At 39.4% G+C, this 13,049-nt stretch overlaps 1 protein-coding gene across 26 annotated transcripts in view; it reads left to right on the forward strand.

The window, feature by feature from the left end:
• LOC137101345 (ryanodine receptor 3-like) overlaps positions 1–13,049 on the forward strand; it is a 91,305-nt gene that overhangs the window by 48,242 nt on the left and 30,014 nt on the right. For 13 of the 26 annotated variants that reach the window (XM_067479671.1, XM_067479672.1, XM_067479649.1 and 10 more), the window contains 14 exons: positions 79–305; positions 877–1,684; positions 1,974–2,174; positions 3,011–3,113; positions 3,655–3,786; positions 8,524–8,797; positions 8,989–9,103; positions 9,555–9,708; positions 10,480–10,583; positions 10,743–10,878; positions 11,080–11,266; positions 11,398–11,506; positions 11,588–11,708; positions 12,208–12,377. In XM_067479671.1, the coding sequence (XP_067335772.1) occupies positions 79–305; positions 877–1,684; positions 1,974–2,174; positions 3,011–3,113; positions 3,655–3,786; positions 8,524–8,797; positions 8,989–9,103; positions 9,555–9,708; positions 10,480–10,583; positions 10,743–10,878; positions 11,080–11,266; positions 11,398–11,506; positions 11,588–11,708; positions 12,208–12,377 (2,841 nt within the window). The remainder of the gene's footprint in view (positions 1–78; positions 306–876; positions 1,685–1,973; positions 2,175–3,010; positions 3,114–3,654; positions 3,787–8,523; positions 8,798–8,988; positions 9,104–9,554; positions 9,709–10,479; positions 10,584–10,742; positions 10,879–11,079; positions 11,267–11,397; positions 11,507–11,587; positions 11,709–12,207; positions 12,378–13,049) is intronic. The other 13 variants (XM_067479659.1, XM_067479661.1, XM_067479667.1 and 10 more) reach the window with 2 other exon arrangements.

Raw genomic sequence — 13,049 nt, forward strand, 5'->3', positions numbered from 1 at the left:
ACTTCAAATGGCTTTCTGTTCCATGACAGCATTTAAAGTCCTTTTAATCACCACATTCGTGTTTTTTGCCCTGTTCAGAATGCCATGCCCCTCTCATCAGCCATTTTTAAGAGTGAACATAAGAACCCAGTGCCTCAGTGTCCACCTCGACTTGATGTCCAGACCATCAATGCAGTGCTTTGGAGCCGCATGCCCAACACCTTCCTCAAAGTGGAAACCTCTAGAGTCAGTGAGAGACATGGCTGGATGGTCCACTGCGTGGAGCCTTTGCAGATGTTGGCTGTGCACATACCTGAAGAGAACAGGTACGGTACAAACATACAACGATCAGTCCCAACATTAACACTGGTGGTCTTAAAAATGTCATGGAGCACAAGCAGTACACAAACACACTGAAGTAAAAGTTCAAATATTGGTCTAACCACTTCAAATCTTTTACTCAAGAAAACGTTCTAAGTAGATTATCTACATTTTACACCTATTAATAAATAAAAAAGACTAATGGACAGTAGTACATAAGTCACCAGTACACTTGGTAGTATTAATGTATTAGCTGATTGGTGTATACCGTAGCTAAACCAATTGGTTAATTATTTGATCCACAGAAAACAAATACAACACAGCATTTTTTTGATAATTAAATTTTAAATATTATATAAAAATGACTAAATAATATTAAATACAGTTCAAATAAAAAACCCTTAAAGTGGTTACGAAGCTTGACATACCCGGGTGGTCTATTGTGTCTATTGCAGTGTAAGATACATTGCCATACCATACCCAAAACTAAAGAGACAGTCAAACAAGTGGTACTTGCACCTTGTGTGGTAAATAACATCTCATTCAGCTCATTTACTTTCTCCCTGTCTTCTAAAGGTGTGTCGACATCATGGAGTTGTCTGAGCAAGAGGACCTAAGGAAGTTCCACTACCACACATTAAAACTCTACTGTGCCCTCTGTGCTCTAGGTAACACCCGTGTGGCTCATGCCCTCTGCAGCCACATGGACCAGTCACAGCTTTTATACACTATTGACAACCAGTACCTGCCTGGCATGTTACGTGAGGGCTTCTACAATGTTCTGATTAGCATCCACCTGGAGACAGCCAAAGAGGCACGACTCATGATGAAAGATGAATTCATCATCCCCGTCACGCCTGAGACACGCTCTATCCGTCTGTTCTCTGATGCCTTTAAGAAGCACCTCCCACCAGGGGTGGGGCTTAGCACGTCACTGAAACCCCGCCTCAACTTTGCTCCACCCTGTTTCATCAGCACCAAACAGGAGCAACACCTGTATAGTCCCCAAATTCCATTAGATGCCTTGAAGGAGAAAGCAATTGTGATGTTGACTGAAGCTGTTCAAGGTGGAGGGCATCATATTCGAGATCCTGTTGGAGGAGGCGTGGAATATCACTTTGTGCCAATTCTGAAGCTCATTAGCACCTTGCTCACTATGGGTGTATTAGGTAGTGAGGACGTTCACAAGATTTTACTACTCATTGAACCGAATGTGTTCAGAGAGACACATGAGGACGGAGCCACGGTATCCGCAGACAAAGAGGGACTCACTGGGACGGAGGAGAAGGCTGTGGAAGCAGGAGAAGAAGAGGCAGCCAAAGAGGCTAAACAGCCAATAAAAGGCCTGCTGGAGAAGAGGCTGCCTGAACCGGTCAAACGACAGGTATTATTAAACGACAGTTCACTGCTAAACTAAGACAGCTGCAATCTCAATCACGTGCTCCAAAACTACTCTTTGTTTTTTTATACACCCATTCATAAGTCTGTTAAACATTTAATGGCTAAGTCTCTCTGTTAAACAAATCAGCCCTTGGGTAAAAATAAGTAGGATAATGGAAAACCATAAGGCCGTTTGTATGCAATCCTAATACAACTATAACAGCTTGATCTAGGGAAACAACAGTTATGTAACAGTTTTTGTTGTTTGTCTCCTCCCTTTGTACGTTGCCCAGATGTGTGAGCTGCTTCACTATTTCTGTGACTGTGAGTTAAAACACCGAATCGAGGCCATTGTGTCATTTTCTGACAGCTTTGTCTCAAAGCTGCAGTACAACCAGAAGTTCCGCTACAATGAACTGATGCTGGCCCTCAACATGTCAGCTGCTGTTACAGCAAAGAAGACCAAAGAGTTCAGATCACCTCCTCAAGAGCAGGTGAGTTGCCATATCCACTGCAGGGATGCTGAGAAGGAAGTAGGAAGAAAAACTGGTAAGAAACACTGCACAACTAGTGAACAAACACAACTAGTCAGTATTCCAGTGGCGATAACTTTGCCCCAGCAGCATTAATTCACACCTCAGTTCATGTAATTCTAACAACTACTACTTGTACTGTCATGTGACCTTAATGATGTTCATCTGACATAATGATACAAATCAGTCACAGAGTGTAAATGCCGTGAGCTGGCATCAGTTAGACCTGATGAATCCTAAAATAAAGAACACATGAATCTAAAGCGGCTTACCACAAAGAAAGCCTGCAGGCTCACTGCTGTAAATCATGCATGAAACTTGATAATTCATGTGGGAAATTTACGTAACTTCTGTAATTTTCCACATACTTAGCCAATTTCTTTGGCTACTACCAGATTCCCTTTATGTTTTTATACTGTTGAATTCCCCAAATTTGAGGCCAGGAGTAAATCAGTGCCACTCCAGTGTGTGTGTGTGTGTGTGTGTGTGTGTGTGTGTGTCTGTGTATAGCAAAAACAGCCTCAAGGCAAATACATCTTTCTTGTCTATGGTGTTATTTTTCTAGTGACAGACAGACAGACAGACGCACACACACACACACAGTACAGTAAAGTAATCTGAGGTCAGTGCTTCACAGCTACTTTGCAGCGACTTGTTGTGGTGTCCTTACGTCCGCCAAGGAAAAATGAGCCACTTTGTCTTTTTTCTGTCAGTCATGTGCATTACTTTCTCACATGGCTTTTAAGGGCCATTTAATTTTACTTCTTCTAAATGTCTGACTTTATCTGTCATTTCAGATCAACATGCTGCTAACCTTCAGTATGGGTGAGGACTGTCCTTGTCCAACACACATCCAGGAGGAACTCTATGATTTTCACAACCAGTTGCAGCTCCATTGTGGTGAGACGCAGCTCTTGCAAAACCTATATTTGCTGCTTCATTGGTATTGTTTTATCATTAAACATGTTTTATTGTATTTTATTGTAATTTAATTTTATTGTATTTAATGCATTACAATGTAAGACTGAATTTAATATTGCTTTAAAGAGTTTTATTGGATAAAATGTTTTATTGCTTGATCTCCCATTGTGTCAACATCAACTAAACTGTGCTAGTAGTAAAGAAATGCTTTCCTTTTTCTCTCTGCCTCTCATCAGAGAAGTTATAGTGCAGCGCTTCACAGATTGCTTTGACCTCTTAATGCTATCATAAATAATTAAGTTGCACAACACTGCGTGATACTACTAGTCTAATATCATTGTCAGCCATGCTGAAAATTTGGTTTCAACCAGTAATGGGAGAATTAGAGTCAACATGAAATTGTGACAAACCACATCATATACATGGCAAGTCTGCTAACCCCATAGGATCCCAGCTTGACAGAAATACTGTTTTAATATGCTCCATGCATATAGTATATTTATTGCTCTGTGTTGTGTAGGAATCCCTATGGAGGAAGATGAAGACAAGCAAGATACATCTATTAAAGGTCGGCTTCTAATGCTGGTGAAAAAGATTAAAGGACAGCCTCACAAAGCAGAGGAGCCCACGGAGAAGGAGCAAACTGCACCATGTGAGAGAATCACAGTTTTTCATTCCAGAATTTAAATGATTATTTGAATTGAGAAGCATTTATAACTGACTTCAATATTTGGGATTAAAAAAATTTGTAAACACTGATATTTAATGTCTTAACTCAGCTCACCATATTTCTGAATTCATATTCTTGTCAGAAAGCTTGAAACCAAGCGTGGCCTTGTAACTATAGCAACTGATTACAAGCTGTAATCAGTCAAGTCTTTAAGAATGGCAAGCTTTGCCTTCATTAGCTTTTACTTCCTAATCAAAATGTCCAAAACTTGACATAAAAAAGTGTCCTTGAGCACAACATTAAATTTTGTCTGGTTCTGAATCGTCTTTTATAAAATGTGTTTTATTTTTGCAAATGTACAAGTTCTGGGCATACATTTTATCCATTTACACTAGATCAGGGGTCACAAACCTTATTGAAACTCAGAGCTACTTCTTGGGTACCTATTGATGCGAAGGGCTACCAGTTTAATACACACTTTTGAAATAACATGTGCTCAATTAACCATTTAACTATATATTATTAATAATAATTTATTAAATTAATAATATTTGTCTATGTGAAGACGTGGATCATGTTAATGATTTCTCACAATAACTATAAAATGTGATTTCAAAAAGAATAGCAACAAAAAAATTAAATGCAGCTCATTGGTAAGTGGCGCTATGGTGAGGTATTTTAAGAACAGGCCCGCGGGCTACTCATGTGGTCTTTGTGGGCCACCTGGGCCCACGGGCAACATGTTGGTGACCCCTGCACTAGATCCTGCTTGTTTACAGCGGCTTCTGTTCTTTGCTAAGAGGAAGAATTAAAATCAGAAGCTCTTGTATTGTAGCTCTCGCACCCCCAGTCTTGCCTCTTATTTGCCTGCTTGGTGTCACGTGAATTAAAGCAGTCATTTCCATTTCAATTTCTTTTCAATTTTATTATGCTAATATGGTCCTGGGCAGAGAAGAGGCTCCAGAGTGAAGAACATCTCCTGTGAGCTGCTCCAAAAAAGATGAGAGAAAAACCACTGATGATAAAAACCAAATCTTAACTTGATTAAACCACTATGTGTGTATGTGTACATAAAAAATATACACAGTTTGGAGCACACACAGTACAATAAAAAAGGGTTTCAATCATTGCACACAAGAAATGGAGTGCTACAATAGTATAAATGCAGAACAGGTTGTATTATACATTTATTTCTGAAATGGTTAAAAAGATACATTTTGCTGCTTTAAAGAGGCTTTTCACAGTTTGGATTTTATTTCTTAGAGTACATCTTTATTTATGACAGCCGTTTTTCTCTTATATACTGCATAATTTTTCCTGAGAAACAATCTGTACTGGCAATAAAACAAGACACATGTTTCTGTCTTTATTGCCTAGATAGAGAATTCTGAGAATCTTTTAGAAAGCTTGCCTTTGCCATACCATCCTCATCTATTCTTGAAAGTGATGCTGGCACTAGGAAGTGGCCAAATGGCAGGAAGATAAATGTGGGCCGAAATATGTTGTCCCCCTGACCGCAGACACTGGAAGGCAATCTCTCTCCTGGGATTAGGTGTGACCCTGATGTGGAGCATATAAGACCAAACCACTGAACTTAAAGGAGCAGGCCAGGATGAAAATAGAGGATGGTGTAGGTGTTATCTTTAAAAGAGTACTTTGGGTGATGGTGGGTGTGGTCTCTGCGGTGTATTGTTTGAGGACTGATTGATTAAAGGAGTGCTTTGTGGTGACAGCTGCAACTCAGGAGCATCACTTCTACTGGTATAACAATTGGAGGAGACAGGAAGTGAGGGAAGGGAATATAATAAGGGAGTAAAAGGGAAGTCCTTTCAGGGAAATTATTTTACTTACTAAATATGTTTTTCTTTCAATAATTTTCCTTTAATATATTTTATTTGTTTGCACAGAGGGCTAAAACTATGGGGCCTGCATTATTATTTAGGAGATTTCTTCTCTGTGACTGTGACTGTACAAGAAATAAGAATTGAGAAAATGTCAGACCAACTCAAACTCCTAAGTTCTTAAGGGGCCACTTTGTCTTTCACTTTCCAAATTCTCCAGTTCCTTTTTTACTCTCTGGTCTTCTTGATGTTGCTGTCACTTGGAACTGCTCTCTCTTTTACATCTGCCATCTTCTGTTCCTTGTCTACTACCACAGTATCTGGTTGGTTAGCTAGTACATTCCTGTCCATCTGGACCTTTAAGCTCCATAGGTTTTTTTACCGTCACAGGGAAGATAAACATTTGCACTGATGCAAGTGAAAATATATTTCATGTTAATGCAGTATCATATACCTTTTACACTCTGGTGGGGCTGATGTGAGCACTGGATAATTACAGCTAATCAACACAATCTTAATTTTCTTACTTTTTAAGTAAAGTTAACTAATTTGAATTTAGATGTTGTAGCATATCCTCCACGGACAGGAAGTGGCTGATGGTAACTCCACTCGTAAACTTGGATCCATATCCACTTTCTGTTATTATCTGGGTGAGGGGATTCAGGCCTTTGCACAAAGCAGTGGGTATAGTGGTATGTTCCGCATTTATGCAGGATATACAAGTCTCCTGTATTTTCATCCTATCATCTTACTTAGTGAGGCCCTGAAGAAAAAAGTGCAATTATCCATGCTGTTTAATGAAATAAAAGGAGCACAGATGTAGATTCTTGCCTCTGGTGAATCATTTATCAACCAGAACCATTAAGTGACATAAAGACTTGCCTTAAAGAAATGTATGTGTGTAAGAGAACAAGAATTATGCATGGTTTCCTATATTGTAAAAACGTCTGGACAAGTTGGATTTGTTTGTTGGGCTGCAGTGAAGGAAAAGTTCTAGAAAGGTGTTGTAAAGAGCAAAACAGAGGGTGAAGTAATAAACAAGTGTGTTTGATAGTGTGACAGAATAAGAGTCAGGTGTTGAGAAGCATGTTGGTTGAGAGGAAGAAATGTCACTTCTCATTTTGGAGAAAGCTGGTGCTGCTGTCCTTTCTCTCACACCCACGCAACTCTTTGTGGCAGGATCAGTTACCAGTGACCATGACACCCACAGCCTGGTGTCAAGCCATCACTGGAAAACCAACTTATCTAATCAATCAAACTGACACAGTGGCATAAAAAACGCAATCACCTAATTGCAGTACTTTTAAGGAAATCAATTGTGTGTAAATTACTCCACCTTTATGGCTCTGAGTTGTTTAATTGATGTCCTTCTGTGTTTATGTATATTAATAGCCTAACAACACACACAAATATATGTGCGCACGCTCACCCACACACCCTATTGATAAAGCTTAAATGAAGCCTTAAGGGTAACCCTCAGATGAGCTGTCCAAACAAATGTCTCAGTCAAACCACAGAAGTGGAATTTTGTGCTCTTCAGAACTATTAATACATCATCCCATTCCCCTCCCGTATTCTTTACATAACATGATTTTTTTTCGCTTCACTAAAAATCTGTTGAATGAGCTCAGTAACTGGGAGCTTTTCTTTTTGCACACAATGGGAAGAAAATATCTGACATTGCTCAAACACAGCTGATTATCTCTCTTTTTAAAGTAGAGCATTGCAGCTTGCTTTCCCCTTGTCTTGACTAAAGTCACGTGAATAAGGGGCTGTCTGCCTTTTCTTGTTCTGTGTTCAAAGCCTTATTTGCATCATTGAACCAGTTTGGGAAAGTAGCATTTGAAATTTGTTTTTGGGTTTTTAGGTACTCATGTTTTGGCTCGGGAAAAAGGAGAGCACCTAGTCAACTCGAAGACCCTTTTAACACCAGTCTTATAGAACTTTGTTGTGGTGTGTGTGTGTGATAATGAGTCTAGATGTGTACAGTATATGTGATTAAGAAATACATGGGATAAGTAGGTTGTGTCTTGGTGTGACTTCAGTTAATGGAGGGAAGGTTGTAGTATTTCTTATTAAGCCCAAGACAAGACAATGCAGTGAGAGTTTAAAATATTGTATTGTTTTAACAAAAGCTCTGCTTGATAATTAGTAATTATAGAGCCACACAGATGTATTTCTTTATCTACGAAATGTTTAATCAAAACATTGATTGTAGCTGCACTAATCAATGTTTAGGTTTTAACAATTAATCAAATTGTTCCAAGTTCTTTTGTATTCATGATCCCACACAGAATTATTATGCAGCTCTGCTGGTCATCTTATTTTTGCTGAGCATTTTAGTGGCTTTATATTAATTGTCTTGGATCCATTGCCCAGATGTTTTCATTCAGTCTTAATTTTATCAGTGTTGTTTTCAGTGCCAGTAGACTTCTGTAAAACCCATGGATAAACCCACTGTCCACTACCAGTGCAGCACTAAATGACGACGTAAGAGACTAGATGGATTGCAGGACACATTGCAGGATTCAATAAATTAAAAACTATTTCCTTTAGGAATTGGGAGAGCGAATCAGAGCCATAAGCAGAATATAAATATTGAACTTATGTTTATCAGGTAACCAGAAACAATACTCCAAATGAATGCTAATTCTGTTTAGCATAACTCATTTACAACAATTTATACTTCATACATGTATACAACTTGATTTAAAAATTAATTACTATGAAAGAATTGACCTTTATCTCTGAAAAGTGTGTCATCACTTGACAAGAGTCATCATCAAATAAAAACTTTTTGGGTCTCATTGTTTCATTTAAAATGAAATCTAAATCTAAAAAATTAACATTTTAATGATCTTCACCTATGTTTTTCCAGCTAATCTGAAAGAGCTGATCTCTCAAACGATGGTCAGCTGGGCCCAGGAGTGTCACATCCAGGATCCAGAACTTGTCCGCAAGATGTTTAGCCTGCTCAGGAGGCAGTATGACAGCATTGGGGAGCTGCTTCGAGCAATGAGGAAGACTTACACCATTAGTGCTGCCTCAGTGCAAGACACCATTAACCTCCTGGCCTCTTTGGGTCAGATCAGGTCTCTGCTGTCTGTCCGCATGGGAAAAGAGGAGGAGAAGCTCATGATCGATGGATTAGGGTAGGTCATCACATTTCCTTGATTCCACAAAATGCTCTTTAAATTAGAACATTTTATAATTTGAAGAAAAATTTTTGAAAAAACTAATACATATATATTTCTTGTCTTAATATCCCTATTCATAGATGTTTTCAAACTAATAATGTATTTTATATCCAGCATATCTCTTTATGGCTTTTTTCCCTTTCCAGCGACATCATGAACAACAAGGTGTTCTACCAGCACCCAAATCTAATGAGAATACTTGGAATGCACGAGACTGTCATGGAGGTTATGGTCAATGTGCTTGGAGGAGACAAATCCCAGGTTTATCTGCTTCTACCTCTATATTTAACTCTGCTTTCACATGCCATCATTCACAGCACCCACTGCACCGCCTTATCAGAAATGATGTCATTCCCAAATACAAAGTTTGAGTTTTAGTCCAGTTTTGTTTGTTATCATTTGCTTTAAGTATGTTGCAAAGTTTTAGTAACATGCCTAGAGGAAGTCATTACAATAAGCGCTGTAATTCCGGTTAAAGCAATAACAACTTCAAAACTACTTGTTACAGTTTTTTTGTGTGACAAAATCTAGCAGGCAGATCCTTCTCATGTCTAGTCATAAAGATACTCCTCATTAATGCGTGAGATTGATGCCCCAGACTGAAAAATGCCAGGAGCATCTTATGTTGTCAGATGCTCATGATTAAAGGTCACGCAACTCTCATATTTCTTTTGTAATTATTCAACCAGGTAAGATGTATGACCCTTTTTAGTCTGAATGTAACATTCCACAGGAAATTGCTTTCCCCAAGATGGTAGCAAGCTGTTGTCGCTTCCTGTGCTACTTCTGTCGGATCAGTCGTCAGAACCAAAAAGCCATGTTCGATCACCTTAGCTACCTGCTGGAGAATAGCAGTGTGGGTCTAGGTGGGTAAAGCTCTCTGTCTCTTTTTATTACTATTATTCACCATGCTTCTAGGAGCTATTACATAAGTTTATGAAGAACATACAGCATGATTTCAACCAAACTTTGCAAACTGTAGGATGTACCAAAGGATGTACTTGAAAAAAGATCCAGCATGTTGGTTGCAACACTCCATAAAACAAAGGCCCAAAATATTTTTAAAAGCTCCAGAATGAATGAAAAACACATTGTAACAGCTGGCAGAATTCTTATTAATACTGGTGCATTGCTGTAAACATCATTTTGCTATCACAGGACTTGTTTGGTGCATTGGACCACTGAAAATGTAACAAAAATGAGAGCAAATTGTCCACTCTGTTAGAAGCCATTACCACAGTAAGCACCTTGCTGGGTTGGAGACACACACAAACTAATTATGCTATGCACATATACAATTGACAGATTGCTCATTGAAAAGGTGGCAACAAGTTACGTGGCAAACAATTAAACCTAAGAATAAAATTGTTAAGTCTTATTTTAGATGCCACAAAACATACACAAACTACTACAATATCAGAGATTATGTTTTTGTACACACAGTGCCTTCTGTGTACCCTGTATACCCAGTGTATCCCCTCTGTGTATTATGTGTGCAGACTAGCTGCTAGTGATATTCAGAAAAAGTGGAAATACCACCCCCTGCAGTTTGTAAAGCATATCGTTAAAATGAAAAAGGCTAATATGAATGACAATACATTTAAACTGCTGACCATGACCATGTGTTTACACTGTAGCTTCACCAGCTATGAGGGGCTCCACTCCCTTAGATGTGGCTGCCTCCTCAGTGATGGACAACAACGGCCTGGCTCTGGCACTGGAAGAACCTGATCTTGACAAGGTAAGATTTGCTTTTTGCTTTGTGACTTACAGAATATGTGCATGGGATCTACCTATGTTCTTATTAAAATTAAGATACACTCAAATTTAAATGGAATAAATAGATTAAAGCTGCGTAACAAGAATATTTTAATATCTACCGTGTATTCTGTATTTGTAGGTCGTCACCTACCTAGCAGGGTGTGGGCTCCAGAGCTGTCCAATGCTCCTGGCTAAAGGTTACCCCGACATTGGTTGGAACCCAATTGAGGGAGAGCGTTACCTGTCCTTTTTGCGGTTTGCTGTCTTTGTCAATGGTGCGACTCACACCCTATTTCTTTCTGCTACTTTTTTAAATTACGTAAAATTTCTTTTTTGCATCTCTTTAACCATGTAATATGCTAGCAAAGTTACAAGTCTGAGAAAGTGGATTAAGGCAAAGTCTACCAGTAGTTTTGCCGAAGGCTTGAGAATAGCAGTGTGTGTATGTCAGAGCTACAATATGTGTACTCTTCTAGGTGAGAGTGTGGAGGAGAACTCCAGTGTTGTGGTCAAGCTGCTGATCCGTCGTCCGGAGTGTTTCGGACCTGCCCTGAGGGGAGAGGGAGGGAACGGCCTCTTGGCAGCTATGAAGGAAGCCATCAAGATCTCTGAGACACCCGCTTTGGACCTACCGGGCTCTGTCCAGGGACTCAGTCCTGATGTGTAAGCCATTAAGATCAGGCAAAGCTTATTTATTTAGGGCTAGGGCCTTTAAGACTACCTGCTTATCTTCCTTGCTGTATTCTCATTTGAATTTTAGTTACTTCTAAACTGTTCTCTTTTTCCACTGTTAGATCTGCTGATGTAGATCACGAGGAGGAGGTGGTTCACATGGGGAATGCCATCATGTCCTTTTACTCTGCACTTATTGACCTGTTGGGACGATGTGCACCCGAGATGCATGTATGTGTTTGTTTTGCAATTTTTATTATTTTGTTGTTTTTCATTTTCCTATTTCACATGCATTTTATTCTCCCTCATTAGCTTATCAACAAGGGGAAAGGTGAAGCTTTGCGTATTCGTGCTATACTGCGCTCTCTGGTGCCGACTGAAGACCTTGTGGGAATTATCAGCATACCACTCAAAATGCCCATCACCAACAAAGGTCCTGGTTCCAGTATGGTTACAATATACCTTTCAATCAGATGACACATCATTTTCATTTGCATGCTACAACACAATGTCTACAAAACTGCACATTGAAAGGTGGAAGGTTATTGATTACATTTCGCTGCTCATGCCTTTTTAATCAGCGCAACACTTTAATGCACACTCCCATAGCTCTGAGTAAGCCAGATCATTTCTATAGCGAGCTGTCTTGCTCTATTGATTGATCTGCATAAGCCTGGCAAGGCTCGCCTCTTAAATTTGCTGCTGTGAGCACTGCCACACAAGCTCTGTCAGCAGGCCCGGAATGAAGACAGCCAGCTGCAGCTCCAGGACCAGAAAACTCTCATCCACAGTCTGCTGCGTGCTGGCTAGTGAATACACATGACTCTTCTAATCAGAAAAGACTTGCCACTACGTACCAAGCGTATTCATCTCCTTCATACCTGAGATGAGTACTCTGATTAAAACGCTTAATTTCTCTGTATTGCTCTCAGATGGTTCAGTGACAGAGCCCAACATGTCAGCCAGCTTTTGTCCAGACCATAAGGCACCCATGGTCCTATTTTTGGACAGGGTGTACGGTATCGAGGACCAGAGCTTTTTGCTTCACCTGCTGGAAGTGGGCTTTCTTTCTGACCTCAGGGCAGCTACATCTCTAGATACGGTAGGTAAAGCTGACAACACAGGGGAGAAGTGATAAACAGTCTCTATAACATGAATTCATCAAGGTGGTTTCAGATCAATAATATTGGGCAACCTTTTACACTAATGAGGAACTCCTCATTACACTGTAAGTTAAGTTTATTTTCAGGTGATTAATGTAATTGTTCTTTACGTTTATTTATCATCAAAACAGGTTTTATGAAGTTTTTATTAAATCCATTAAGAAAAAAGAAAATTGAGAAAGAAATTGGCCTTTTTAACTCTATACTGTTAAATGTCACAGGCTTTTTGCTTAAGTGAATCAGTCATCACTTAGGCTAATGTTTTAAAATGCTGTTTAAAATACAACAGCACACAAAGGAAAATCTTTCAGCCTGGCCTGTGAAGTGACGTCAGCTATTATGGGAGCTGCAGTCTCTCCACGTACATAAGATTTGTCCAGTGGTAACCTCGAATTTCCTAGACAGCAAAGGAAACCCAAAGCAAACTCTGTAATTTTTTTTATTGCTCTGGCAGTGCCCTAAAGCTGCTATTAGGCACTATGAATAGTGTTAGTGTGATAGCAGTGGGACAACAGCATTCAATTATCTCTGACCTCTCTGAAATCAAGAAGAACACAGTACTGTTTACACTGACAGATACTCACTTATTTGATATATGCAACGTCCCACAA

Source organism: Channa argus, chromosome 16, assembly GCF_033026475.1.
Source record: "Channa argus isolate prfri chromosome 16, Channa argus male v1.0, whole genome shotgun sequence".
Taxonomy (NCBI): domain Eukaryota; kingdom Metazoa; phylum Chordata; class Actinopteri; order Anabantiformes; family Channidae; genus Channa; species Channa argus.